The sequence below is a fragment of the Mesoplodon mirus genome, assembly GCF_964341445.2.
Source record: "Mesoplodon mirus genome assembly, chromosome: 4".
NCBI classification, from domain to species: Eukaryota; Metazoa; Chordata; class Mammalia; order Artiodactyla; family Ziphiidae; genus Mesoplodon; species Mesoplodon mirus.
This window is the reverse complement of record NC_138979.1, coordinates 73777309-73792503: the sequence shown is the minus strand read 5'-3', so window position 1 is coordinate 73792503 and position 15195 is coordinate 73777309. Positions and strand designations below refer to the sequence as shown.

The 15195-nt window shown below is 41.8% G+C and overlaps 1 protein-coding gene across 1 annotated transcript in view; it reads right to left on the bottom strand.

Moving 5' to 3' along the window:
• CERS3 (ceramide synthase 3) overlaps nucleotides 1-15195 on the bottom strand; it is a 97925-nt gene that overhangs the window by 21714 nt on the left and 61016 nt on the right. Inside the window, exon 10 of the mRNA XM_082619139.1 lies at nucleotides 13482-13635. Coding sequence (XP_082475265.1) covers nucleotides 13482-13635 — 154 coding nt within the window. The remainder of the gene's footprint in view (nucleotides 1-13481; nucleotides 13636-15195) is intronic.

Here is a 15195-nt window from a genome sequence, read left to right as displayed (position 1 = left end):
ACCAATCAAAAATTACCAGGTTTGCAAAGAAGCTGGAAAATGTCACATAACTCAGAGAAAATTCAATAGAAACAGACCCAGAACTATCAGAGATGACAGAATTAGCAAACAAAGATGCTAACATAATTATTATAAGTATGCTCCAGGGACTTCCCTGGTAGTGCAGTGGTTAAGAATCCACCTCCCAATGCAGGGGACACAGGTTTGATCCCTGGTCCAGGAAGATCCCACATGCTGCAGAGCAACTAAGCCTGTGAGCCACAACTGCTGAGCCTGCATTCTAGAGCCTGTGAGCCACAACTACTGACCCCGCGTGCCACAACTACTGAAGCCCACGCACCTAGAGTCCATGCTCCACAACAGGAGAGGCCACCACAATGAAAAGCCCGTGCACCAAAACAAAGAGTAGCCCCCACTCACCACAGCTGGAGAAGGCCAGCACACAGCAGCAAAGACCCAACGCAGCCATAAATAAATAAATAAATAAATAAGCCCCATATATTCAAGGAGGTAGAGAAAAACATGAATATAATGAAAGAAATGGAAGATATTAAAAAGACCATATGTAATTTATAGAGATGAAAAATACAATATCTGAAATTTTAAAACACACTAGATAGGCTTAACTGTGGATTAGACACAGTAAAAGAAAAGATTAAAAAATTGAAGATGTAGCAATAGAAAATATTCAAAATGAAACTGATCAGAAATAAAAAGACTGAAAATGAATAGAACACCAATGATTTGTGGGCCAGTAAACTGGTAATTGAAGTCCTAGAAGAAGACAGAAAAGAAAAGACAGAAGAAATTTTGAAAATTTTGTTGAAATCTGAATTTGATGAAAATTATAAACCCCACAGATTCAAGAAGCTCAACAAACCCCAAGTATAAAAGCATACCAAGGGCTTCCCTGGTGGCGCAGTGGTTGAGAGTCTGCCTGCTGATGCAGGGGGCACAGATTCGTGCCCCGGTCCAGGAAGATCCCATGTGCCGCGGAGCGGCTGGGCCCGTGAGCCATGGCCGCTGAGCCTGCGCGTCCAGAGACTGTGCTCCGCAACAGGAGAGGTCACAACAGTGAGAGGCCCATGTACCGCAAAAAAAAAAGCACACCAAGACATGTCATAATCACTGAAAATTAGTATTAAAGAGAAAATCTCAAAAGCAGCCAGAAGAAAACACATTATTTATAGTAACAAAAATAATAAGATAGCAACTTCTCACCAGAAAATATGTAAGCCAGAAGACAATGCAGCAGCATCTCCAAAGTAGTGAAAGAAAAGGGAAAAAAGAAAAAAAAAGGAAAAATTAAAGACTTTTTCAGACAAACAAAAGTTGAGATAATTAATCACAAGCAGACCTGCACTATAAGAAATGAGTGTCTTCGTGGGGAAAAAAGAACAGAAAAAAAGATGATACCAGACAGATACTTACATTTACACAAAGGAATGAAGAGAGCCAGAAATGATATACATGTAGGGAAATATAAAAGACATTAAAATTTTTTTAATTTTTAAAATAATTAGTTGTTTAAAGCAAAAAAGCAATTTATAATATATAATTAATATTTATATATATTTATTTATTATTATTATTATTTTTTGCGGTACGTGGGCCTCTCACTGTTGTGGCCTCTCCCATTGCAGAGCACGGGCTCCGGACGTGCAGGCTCAGCGGCCATGGCTCACGGGCCCAGCTGCTCCACGGCATGTGGGATCTTCCCGGACCGGGGCATGAACCCGTGTCCCCTGCATCGGCAGGCGGACTCTCAACCACTGTGCCACCAGGGAAGCCCTATATTTATATTTTTATATAAACATTATATATTATTATATATAATTAAATGCATGACAACGATAGCCCAAAGGACAGGAGAGAGTAAGTAAATAAATAGGGCAATGAAAGCCTTTGAAACTTCTATAAACAATACTGTTTCTGTGCTTGAGGAAGAAAACATGATTAACTTTACAGAAAGGGGAAAAGGATATACGTGCATATAGGTGGTGATTCCCAATCATGGGTATTTTTACATGGGAACATCTGGCAACATCTGGAGACAATTTTGGTTGTCATACTGTAGGTGAGAGTGCTACTGGCATCTGCTGAGTAGAGGCCAGGGATTCTGCTAAACATCCTACAGTGCACAGGACACCCCCTACAACAAATAATTATCTGGCACAGGATGTCTCTAGTGCCACTCACTGCTGAGAAGCCCTGAGCCAGAGACAGACCTGCTGATTTCAAGGATGCCTCTGGAACACATATCCCTCATGGGGGAGAGAGGCAGCCAGCACTGCCGGGACCCGTGTGAAGACTGGGAGCCAGGAGGGCCACCTTCTCCACCGGTGATGAGAGCAAGCAGATGAGGCACCAAATCTGCCATCTCCAGCACCTGCTTCCCAACAGCTTTCTGAAACCTCTTGGAAAGGCCTGGCCTGACCCCAAACCCCTTCATAGGGCAGTGACCACCTACTGACCCCTTCCCACTCCAGAAACCTGCAAGTGGCAGGTTTTCTCACCAAGCACCTAAGCAAAGTGTTTCAATGCCTCAGTGGGTGGGCTAGCGTTCAGTAACCTATTTTCCGCAGCTCAAAAAGGATATACAGCATGAGAGAAATGAGTGTCTTGGGAGTGAGGGGGGAACAGGAAAATACAACTGGGATTGAGACTGACTCGGAAACCATGGAATGTTTGGTTCCATGATTATGACACTACCACATACTTCTCCACACCTCACAGTTTAGAGAGTAATTTCATTTACATCATAGCATTTTATCCTTGCCACAACCCTGTAAGGAAGGTAAGGCAGTTATCAACTCGAATTACAGAACGGAGGGTGGAGACTCACATCAAGATGGCAGAGTAGGAGGACGCAGAACTTGCCTCCCCCCATGAACACATTGAAAATATACCTACACGTGGAAAAATTCTCACTGAAAACTAACTGAAAACTGGCAGAAAGAGTCCTGTACAACCAAGGCTGTAAGAAAGATACATGCGAAATCGGGCAGGAAGGAAAAAGAAGCAATTGGGTCGGTACCTGTGCCTCTGGGAGGGGACTCAGAGAAAAGGGAGATGACATGGGTGGAGACCCTGCCTGGGGAGTGAGCAGTTTGAGCCACATATTGGCCGCCTCAGCTCTGGGGTCCGACAAAGGGAAGATGAGACCCCTTGGCTAGTTGGAGGGCTGGTGGTACTAACAGAAGGGCTGAGGGAAGCCTGGACTCTGCTCATGAGGAGTGTGGGAATGCTTGCTTGCTCCCAAAGCAGGGCAGAAAGGGTGGATTGAGACCACATGGCTGGCTGACTGGTCTCCTGTGACCACCTCAGTGCGCACCCCAGCCTGAGCTGACCCAACACCCCAGCACTGTTTGCCTTGCATTGTAACTCCACATGGGAACATAGGCAGCCACAACCAAGGAAAAAGCTCAGCTGTGAGATGCTGTGGCAGCTCAAACCCTAAGCGGCATCTGAGCAGGGAGCAGGCAGCCATTCCTGGCGATTGCAAAGACAGTGCATCAGAGGCAGATTATATCTCTGATGGCAGCCAGATTGCCACAGCCCCTGCCCTGCCCCTCACTAAATACCCACACCAGCCCTTCTTGCTCCAGCACTGCTCCCCGCTGGGGCTGAGTATGCCAGTGCTGGGAGGGGTGTACAGCACACACTTAAAAAGAGCTGTGCCAGCTCCACCTGACCCTCAGGGTTTCTGCTCCAGAAACTTGGGACATGACCCCACCCCCAATAGGGGGGTGACATCGACTGAGCAGAGACGAAGCCCTACCTCACACCTGGCTTTGGTCCTAGCCCTTCCTTCTCCAGGCCCACCTCCTACCAAGGTGATAGCTGCCAGTACACCCTGAGGAAAGACATGACTTGTATTCATGGCAGATCCAACTCTCCCACCAAAGCCACTGGGCACATGCAGACTATATAGGGATGCTCCCACATAAGGACATCCCTTCAAGACCGCAGTAGGTAACTATTTCACCTAATTTCATAGAGAGAGGAAGATAAGCAAAATAAGACAGAGGAATTTGTCTCAATTGAAAGAGCAAGGAAAACCCCTGAAGAAAACAACACTAATGAAACAGAAATAAACAATTTACTAGATAAAGAATTAAAAGCATTAGTAATAAGAATGCTAACTGAATCAGGGAAAAGAACGGATGAACACAGTGAAAATTTTAACAAGGAACTAGAAAGTACAAAAAATAACCAGTCAGGACTTCCCTGGTGGTGCAGTGGTTAAGAATCCGCCTGCCAATGCAGGGGACACGGGTTCGAGCCCTGGTCCAGGAAGATCCCACATGCTGCAGAGCAACTAAGCCTGTGCACCACAACTACTGAGCCTGCACTCTAGAGCCCGCGAGCCACAACTACTGAGCCTGTGTGCTGCAACTACTGGAGCCTGAATGCCTAGAACCTGTGCTCCACAACAAGAGAAGCCACCGCAATGAGAAGCCCACACACCACAACAAAGAGTATCCCCTGATCGCCGCAACTAGAGAAAGCCTGCGCAAAGCAATGAAGACCCAGTGCAGCCAAAAACAAATAAAAAAAAATAAATAAATAAATTTATGTTAAAAAAAGTAACCAGTCAGAACTGAAGAATAACTGAAGTAAAAAACATACTAAAAGGAATGAACAGCAGACTAGATACAGAAGAACACATAAGTTATCTAGAAGATAGAAAAATGGAAATCACACAATCAAAACAGCAAAAAGAAAAAAATTCTTTTTCTTAGTGGAAATAGTTTAAGGGATCTCTGGGATATCATCAAGTATCCCAGAAGGAGAAGAGAGAGAAAAGGGGGTTGAAAATGTATTTAATGAAATTATGGCTGAAAACTTCCCAAACCTGAAGAAGGAAACAGATATCCAGGTACAAGAGGCACAGAAGATGAACCAAATAAGATGAACCCAAACAGACCCACACCAAGACATATCACAATTACAATGGCAAAAGTTAGAGATAAAGCGAGAATTCTAAAGGCAACAAGAAAAAAACAAAGTCATATACAAGGGAACCCCCATAAGGCTATCAGCTGATTTTTCTGCAGTGACTTAGCAGGCCAGAAGTGAGTGGCATGATATATTTAAAGTGCTGAAAGGGAAACCTTGCAAACTAGTGTACTCTACCCAGCAAGATTATCATTTAGAATACTAGTACAATGTTTGTGGGATTGTAAATTGGTGCAGCAACTATGGAAGACATTATGGAGGTTCCTCAAAAACACTGAAAACACAATTACCATATGACCCAGCAATCCCACAGCAATTCCCATCGTATATCAGAAGAAAACAAACACACTAATTTGAAAAGATACATATACCCCAATTTTCATAGCAGCATTATTTACAACAGCCAAGACATGGAAGCAACCTAAGTAAGTGCTCATCAACAGAAGAACAGATAAAGAAGATGTGGTATATATATACAATGGAATATTACTCAGCCATTATTAAAAAAGAATGAAATTCTGCCATTTGCAACAACATGAATGGACCTAAAGAGTATTATGCTTAGTGAAATAAGTCAGACAAACACTCTATGTTATTTACATGTGGAATCTAAAAGATAAAACAAATGAATGTATATAACAAAACAGAAATGGACTCACAGATCAAACTAGTGGTTACCAGTGGGGAGAAGGGAGGGGGGAGGGGCAGATAGGGCTATGCAACCAAGAGACACAAACTACTATGTAGAAAATAAATAAGCAACAAGGATATATTGTACAGCATGGGGAAATATAGCCATAAATGGAATATAATCTATAAACATGTTGAATCATTATATTGTACACTTGAAACTAATATAATATTGTAAATCAACTATACCTCAATTAAAAAACAAAGAAAGAAAGAAAACAGAGGGTGAAAAAATAAATAACTTCTCTAAGGCCTCACATCTCAGTGTTTGGGAAGCCATACCCATTGATCTTTAGTCTGCCTCCCTACAGAGGGTAAATGCAATCCTCTTTGTGGGGGCTGGCGTTAGGCTCGGGGTACGGCAGGCAGAGATCGGAGGCCATGTGGACACCATGATGCACAGCCCAGAAACCCCTTCAGGACCACAGCTCTAATTTCCCAGCTATGGGAGCTCCCAGCTGTGTCCTTCTCTGGTCTTATCCTTGGCTGAAAGGAGCTCCCTTGAGCAGAGTTATGCCCCTTTCCACAGGGCAGCCCACGTCCAGTAACAGGCTAATGTGGGGGTACAGAGGTCTGGCCCCTTTGCTTCAACTGGGATATCTCTGAAGGGCCACTCAGCTCTACAGTGCTCTGTAGGGTTGGCTGAGGCCTTTGTAGCAATTGCATCACAGTTTAATTTCTCCCTCTGCCCAGTCCAGCTTCTTCCCCTACCTCACAGGTGTGGAATCCCAGAGTACTCCTAAAAGCCTTCTGTGTATACACATGCGCACACACACACAAATACTCGCAACTGATATGGGGAAGAAACAATGGCTACAGAAAGTAGACAAAGTTTGATTAAGTCTCTTCTATGCATTCATTGAGTTTTACCCTCCCCTCATTATTCATTTTCTGGACAGCCAAGATCTTGGGGTCTCAAGGAGGCTGGACTTTCTCTACACTCTTCACACCATCTCACACCCAGAGAAGTGAGTAAATTGATTGTTAGGGGTGCAGGGAGGTTGACTGGCTTCTATCAAATCATGATGTAAGTAGCCACCCGGTGTAGCTACTGGGTGGGCCCAGTACTGACTTTAGACTGTGTCCCCACTGTGGCCAGGCCTCAGCGCAGTACTCCAGAGACTGGGTCAGAGGTCCCAACCCAGCCAATGAGTAAGAACTGCCAATCCCATTCCCTTAGAAGATCTGACCACAGTCTCCAGGTTCACACCAAAAACATTACAGAAGTATACCTACAGGCCTGAGCTGCTTCGAGCAACATTGAGGAAATGACAGGTCTCAGGGCAGGCCTGCAGAACGTGCTTCAGAGCCACAGGAAGAGGGTACGTGCCCAGTGCTGCTCGCTTTAAGATTTCCTGAGTCTGCCGCGTGTGGCAAGGAGACACCATTTGCAGAAAACAGTCCCACTGAGAGTCAGAGTTCCACAGATGGCATGCTTGTTATTCCCCAAAACAGAACTCAGATAAAGCCATCTGCATCATAAATCATTCAAGCACTAAAGCCCACATGATAAATCAAAATGAAAATGTTTTTAAAAGGAACTAATTTTATCCATATCTACAAACAGAATGAGTTTTCAGGAATAGGGTTCCTTTTGTGTTACATAAAGCTCCCTTCTGAGACTTCTGTAGTTGGGGGTGGGACCTCGCCCCACACAGGGAGGGGTGCAGCCACAGAAAACTGGGAGGTAAACAGGGACAGTGTTGGCCAGGGCACACTCTCCCCCCACACCTGCTCTTACCAATCTCTCTGCCCCAAGAGGCCATTAATAAAGCTTTCACATACTGGTGTGAATGAGTAGATTTATTAACAAGCCATGAATTGTGCTTGTCCCCTTGTCTAGGCTGATACAGAAACAGAAACTCAAGTTCCATATACAACATCTGTGTGTGTATGTGTGTTTACGTGCATGTGCTTGTGTGTCTGTTTTTCTACTAAATGAAGAATATCCATTCCTTTCAGGAATATATAAAAACCCATTGCATTTTGTGAAATTATTTTTAAAACCATGGGTACAAGAGATGTCAGAGCTTCTTTTACCTCTTTACTTTTCACCCATAGCTCACCCTCCTTTTCAGCTTCAGCGAAATACCATCAGGGGAGCATCAGGTCAACATTTGGGACAGAGGAAAGAAAGGCAGGATTTAAGTACCCATTGCTATCCTCAAAAATGCTTCATGGGACAGCTCTCACCTGAACAAGTCCCTTCCTTTTATAACAGCTTCAGTTAACCTCTTGTCCATCAAACGACCTGCATAGTCCAGTAACTCCAAGAACAGTATCTTGAAAACCATTGTTAGAAAACACATAAGACAAAAAAGTTAAGAGCACACACAAAGGGAGCCAATATGTGATAAAGTAAGTATGGAAAATCACTGTAGTAAAATTACATAATTCATGGGCAATTGCAGGGAAGGGAGGTCCGCTATTTTTTTTAACTTATTTATTTGTTTATTTTTGGCTGTGTTGGGTCTTCGTTGCACGCGGGCTTTCTCTAGTTGCGGCAAACTGGAGCTACTCTTCATTGTGGTGCGCGGGCTTCTCATCGTGGTGGCTTCTCTTGTTGCAGAGCACGGGCTCTAGAGCGCAGGCTCAGTAGTTGTGGCGCACGGGTTTAGTTGCTCCACGGTATGTGGGATCTTCCCGGACCAGGGCTCGAACCCGTATCTCCTGCATTGGCAGGCAGATTCTTAACCACTGTACCACCAGGGAAGCCCCAGGTCTGCCATTTTTAAACAGACACCGAGCATCTGAAATCTTCTAGAGGGAACAGGCCCCACTCAGCTGCCGTCACCCAGCTGCTTTCCATGCCTCCAAAGGAAGAGAGGGTGGATTGAAGAAAACTGAAATAAAATCTTGTTTTATGACCATGCCAGTGTAAGAAAATGCCTGCATAATGTTATCCTGGTGTGGAAAAGAGGTATTCACTGAGAAGGTTGCTGGGGGTTCCAGTCCTGATTTGCACGGCCTTACGAAGTCCCTTTCTCCCTCTGAGCCTCCATTTTCCCTTTTAGCAGGTGACCCCTTCCTTCCAGTTCTGGGCCGCTTCTATCTCCATTGTGAGTGTGAGGTTGGGTCTTCTCCCAAGCAACCACCTTGGTGCCCTGGCTGTACCTGTGGGTCTATTTCGGAGGCCTCCCAGTCGAAGGCAAAGCAACAAGAATTCCGTTGGGGGCATGGAGCTGGGAAGAGGCCAGTTTACTTGTAGGGCTTGGCTCTTACATATGATACATTTTTCCCCCTTTCTTTATTATCTTAGAACCATTCAGATGATTGCCTAGTCTACTATGACTCCTTTAAACAACTCTACACTTCAGGTTTATTTAAAACAAAAAACACACAAAATAGGTTTATGACTGATTTAAGCCAGAAAATCCCCTAATGGGAATATCCTTAATGAGATTTTCTAAAGAGAACCCTCTATGAAGAGCTGGAATTAATTGATTATTTGTAAGGTAACCAAGCAAAGTTTATGATAAGATCATGAAGTTTGTGGGAATGGAGTGTAAGCCACACTAAACACACACACACACACACACAGATGCACACTATTCCTGGGGAGGCAGAGAGCACAGAATTAGTCTCAGGAGTCCCCACTCCTGTGTGACCTTGGGTAAGGCACGTCCCTTCCTCACTCAGCTCTCTCTTCCTCCATACAAGAGAGACTACCATCTACATGAACACGAGTGGTAAGCCGCAGTAGCAAGGCTGTGAGAAGGGTCCTGGTGTCCTGGTAGACATTTAGTGGTCTTCTTCTAGCTCTAAAATCCTATGGGATTCTTTATTTTGTGGCTGGGCTGAACATGTAGTATAGAATATTCAAATTTGAAATTCTTTGAGCCCAGCAACTTTGCAAAGTTATTTTTGTTATCAAATTTTACAAATTCCACTGTTGTTTCTTGAATAGATTGTTAATCTAGTTAATCTATATAAAGATCCAGAAATATGGAAATATAAACCAATAGCATTTTTCTAACACTCTCAGTAGTCAGCCTTTGTGGTATTTTTATAATGTCTTGTTCAGCAAATGGCAGTTTTTACATCCACTATTGCCTACTAACAAAAGAGACTTGAAGTCTTCTTGGAAGTTACAGATTTTGTATTTCTTCCCTAATATGCTGATATCTGAGAAAATGTGTCAAAAAGTACCATCTAGAATGTGAGTCATGAAAGTCAACTGGCAGAAGACAGCTTAGGAAACTATCATTAGAGCCACTGGTAGAAAGTCTAGGACTCTGACCCCTGACATCAGCTGCAGCCTTATTTAAGCAAATGGAAGAGAGAGCTTGAGTGAGAGCAAACTGTCAGGCCACTTGGAATTCACAAGGTCTCTGCCCAAGGAACCCGTGTATATTGTAACAGTGACAGTGATGATGGCAGCTAATGTTTATCATGTGCGCACTGGATGCCAGATGCTGTTCTAAGGGCTTTCTCCTGTAAGGGAGGCACTAATATCATCAGCCCCATGTTACAGGTGAGGAAACTGAGGCACTAAATAGAAATAATATGCCCAAGATCACACAGCCATAAATGGGAGAGCTAAGATTTGAATCTACACAGAGCCTGTAGTCTTAGCTATTACCTTAAATGTTTCACTAGGAAGTAAAAATTATTAAAAATAAAAAATTACTTAAAAAATAATTACAAAACTGTTTTTATGCTTTTAAAAAGTTCAAAAATAACTTGAAGGATCAGTCTGTCTTTTAATCTACTATCTTGATTACTCAATTTGTTTCTGTACTCACTATTTTTTACTCCATACAAGTATTTTAAATTAATTTTCTGGTTATTAATTTTCTTCTCTGAATAATTAGAAAAGGTGAAGTATTACAAGTTAAGAGACTCAGGCGTTGCCATGCAATTACTGTGTGAATTTGGTTGAGGCCTCAGTTTCCTCATGTTTATTAGAGGGTTCCTTTCTTTAACTGAAACAGTTCAGCATGTGTAAATGTCATTCTGTGAACTTAAGAGACACTGCCTGTCGAGAGCAGATGGCTGGAGCCAGTGGCCAAGGGGCTGGCTTCTCCAGCCTGGCTGTAAGGGCTGCAGGCTACAGCTCCACCTCCACGTCTTGGCGATGAACCAGTCTAAGATGTCACAGAAACATGCTCGAGCTGGCCAGCACTCAGTATGATATTTAGAAAGAAGAAAATAAAAGCTTAAGGATGATCAAGTTCTTTTAAGTAATATTAAACAAAAGCATGCTATGCTTCTTCTAATTTCCTCTGAAAGCACTTCTCATGTTTGCGAAGAGAATGACAGGTTGAATATGTCAGCCCGTCATACTTCCGGATGTGATGTGTGGGCTGGTAGTTCATCACAAATTCATCCACTTTATAGGAACCAGTTAAGTTTCAGTGCCAACTCTTGTTCTCAAACAGCAAGATGACTGCTAACTATGGTGTGTATATGTTAGTGGCCTGAAATTACAGTGATATTGTTATTTTAAGGTAGCAAATGGTAGAAGGTCCTCACTCATCATATGCATGCGACAATATTATTGTTTAGGGAAAATAAGATGTGAGTACTTCAAAAAATCGCTGTTTTTAAGAATAATCACTTCTGTCTTTTCAGTCTACCATGCAAATTCATAGAGACCATAAACAGATTAATAAATTATTTTGTAACTTGCCATCCAAATTATTTATTCATTTACATTTTCAAAATTACTTATTAGGGCCCTGTCAGACATAAAGAACTTGAAAAGACAAATTCTCAATTGCTGTTATAGGATTAAAAAGAAATTTTTTTTGGAGGCCTACAAGCCTCTGTAATTCCATTTTTTTAATATCAAGAATTAGTCACCTTGGTAACAATTGTGGTGTGTATGAAATGCTAAATATTTATTAAATAGAATTGAAAACTGACTTGTTAGTTGTTCCTCTAAAAATTCAACTCCTGCCTCTGTCCCTCTCCTCCCCTTTGCAATGCAACTATGCCTTCAAACAGCATTCTTTAAAAGTCGGCTTTATGGCTTTGGAGGAAGAAGCTGATTTCACAGCCAGATTTGCCACTGCTGTGGAAAACAGAGTGCACATGCAAGCCAGCTGAAGTCATGCGGACTGCAAGGATTAGGGCCGCGGGGGCCTCCACTGCTGCTGTCAAATTGCAATTGGAAACAGCTTTTCCAAAGTACAGCATGAGAAATCAGGAATTCCTGTCCACAGCTCCCCAACCCACTGGGTTTTTATCAGGCTTGGTACAACCCATTAGAGATCAGAAATATGAAAATCATGATGAAACCAAACAAGAGTATTTTCTGGTTTCCAAGTTTTGTTCTGCCTGGATCCCTTCCAAGCCCATAATTACTGTCACTCACCAGTTAATAAGGGAACCATTTCTGCCTAGGGACAGGAGCTCCAGCAAGGCTGGACCCAAAGGTCGGGCAGGCTCAGTTCAGTGACCTGCCTTCTGTCCAACCCCTGGATGTGCAAATTGTCTAACTGCTCAAATTCTTCAGTTTATCTCAGTTACTTGAACTATATCTGTCACTTAGGGATAAAATAACTTTTGCAGAGATCATAGAAAAACTATTTAGAACATTAATAAACTAGAACCATTCAATGAATTTTTTTTTTTTTTTTTGCACTCCAGCTTTAAAGGAAAGAATCTACTCTCAGGAAAACAAGCTCAAGTCAGTAATTTAGTTTAAAAAAGTAAAAAAACTTTCAGGATTTGGCTTGAGATTAATGCAGATGTAGCCCAATTTCCTATACCTCTGTCTAGATTTAGAAGATCTAGAGGTCAATTATGACCACATCCACTTCATTTGTCAGCTCTTCAGTGATCTTTGAGACACAATTGCTAAAGCAGGAAAATGAATTAATCAGAGAGTTGATCAAAAAATGAGCTTATCTGATAAATTACCAGCATACCTGTTACCTATGAGTCACTCATTCTGGTCACGACACAATGCTGTGTTATACATGGATTAGGTAACACCCAAAGTGGGCCAGCTGTAACTTTTTACCTTGAAAGATTCTTAATTAAAATTCCCTTGGATGTATGATTTCCAGGCAAGGAAGGAGCTGTGATTTGATTTTTTTTTAACATGCCTTAAAGACTCCAGTCAAATTCCATCTATTCAATGAAACTTTCCCTGGTCCCCTAATTTCTCTTTTGTCTTTCTCAGCAAGTTTCTGGGACCTCTCTTCAGCACAGGACATTCTGTACAATATATGTAAGTTGCTAGTAGGTGAATATCCCCCGACTATATGCTGGGCTGTTTCCCCAAAGGCAGTGATTATGTCTTACTCATTTCTGAAGCCCTCTCCTCCCCTGTTTTGAAATTAAAAACTAGAATTCAAAACAAAACAAACAGAAAAGCCCCTTCTATTGTCTAAAATGTATTATTAATTTCTTAGGGAAGAAGATGTTTTCAGAAAAAAGTATAGGCAAATGATGGACAAAGTTTCAGAGAGGAAGAGAAAGCTCAGGGGGAGAGCATTATGTGCAAACTGGATGTTCAGCAAAGGTAAACAAACCAAGGATCCGAAACAGTACCCAACTATCACCATAAAGCTTGCCCCAAACTGGAGCAAATTTAGACTTATTAGGACATTCTTTAAGAAGCCGTATTCAATTTTTGGACAGAAATTTTTCAAAAAAAAGCCTTGTCCTCTAATAAAAGCAATTTCTTAAGAACACCTTAGAAATCTACTTAATGAAAAATCTATAGTTTGGAGAAACTTTTATCAAGAATGATCAAATCAAGAAAAAAAATTCTGGTTAACTATAAATTAAGTAGAATGTTCCACCAGCTGGGCCTCACCTTTAATCTGGCAATGAAATCTATTTGTTAAGAGCAATAAGACTTGAACAGCCCTTACCTTCGTGAATATACATCTTTTGAGCATCTTCAGGATGAAGTAACCCCAGTAAAGATTAAGAATTTGCAGGACCATGAGCTGTAGGTTGAGGAAGATGCATGAAAAGAAAGGCTCAAGGTACTGCAGAGGCAGAATCAGCGTGTAATACAAAATCCTGAAAAACCAAACAGATGAGAGTATTTCATTATAGTCAAAGTACTTGTGAATTTTCAGTGAGAAAACAAATACTTTATCTCCCAAGGCATACAACACTTATTTCATTCCTAATGATGTCCAGGAAAGTCTCAAGAGAAAACAATATGATAATATTACCTTATATATCATTATTGGCAAGCCACAAAAAAATACAGCCTGCCTCCTGGGAGAAAAGTTAAAGCAAATGGAATTTTTATGCCACGCTGCCTACACTCCAATGTTTCTCTACCTCGGTTTCCTCTCTGCAAAGAGATGAGTGTACACTAACCCCACTCACCTTCTCAGGATTGGATAACATGAGATAATGCATGTGTATATGGGGTTATTATTGCCTTTTGACACAATCTCATTTATTTGGCATCAAAAGTGAATGAGGGAAAAAAAAAGTGAGTGAGGAATTCTACAAGAGTAAATTTTGTGGATAAAAGAGACTTTTTAAGGAAGCAAAAATTCTGTTATTACTTCTACTTCCACTTTCTAAAGTGAATTGCATACTTTATTAATTTCATAAACAGACTCCTGGACACAATTTGAACTGCCCTCAATGACCAGAATGCACAGTGCCTTCAGATACAATTGCAGTATGGAGGCTGTTTGTTGTCTTCCCAAACTGCATACACTGCTAGGATTTTAGAGTTCCTGGATAGGTTTGTTTGTAAGTATATTATTCGAATTATAAAAATAATTTATTCATATAAAATTGGAACAGTAAGAAAGTTGCCCATAAAATCATGATTTTAAACAAATAATACTGTAATTTTTGTGTGTTATCTTCTATTTTTTCCTACATATATTTATTTTAATTTTATTTTTAAATTAAAATATAGTAAAATTGACTATTTTGGGGTGTGCAGTTCTACGAATTACAATATGTGCACAGATTTGTGTAACTACCACCACATTATGGAGACAGGGCAGTTCCATCATCCCCCAAACACCAGTGCTGCCCCTTTGTAGTCACATCCCCAGGCCTAACACTCGGCAACCCCTTATCTATTCTCCATCCCTTTAATTTTGTCTTGTCAAGAAGGCCATTCAAATGGAATCATACAGTGTGTCAGCTTTTGAGACTGCCTTCTTTCACTCAGCATAGAGCCTTTGAGATTCATGCAAGTTGTGGGTATCAACAGCACGCTCCTTTTTTTTTTTTTTTTTTTTTTTTTTTTTTTTTTTTTTGCGGTACACGGGCCTCTCACTGTCGTGGCCTCTCCCGTTGCGGAGCACAGGCTCCGGACATGCAGGCCCAGCGGTCACGGCCCACGGGCCCAGCCGCTCCGCGGCACACGGGATCCTCCCGGACCGGGGCACGAACCCGTGTCCCCCGCCTCGGCAGGCGGACTCTGCTCCTGTTTTTTTTATTACTGAGTTGCATTCCATTGTGTAGATGTACCCATTACGGAACATTTGTATTATTTCCAGTTTTTGACAATTATGGACAGAACTGCTATAAATATTTATGTACAGGTTTCTGTGTGCACATAAGTTTTCATTTCTCAAGGGTAAATACATAGGGTTGGGA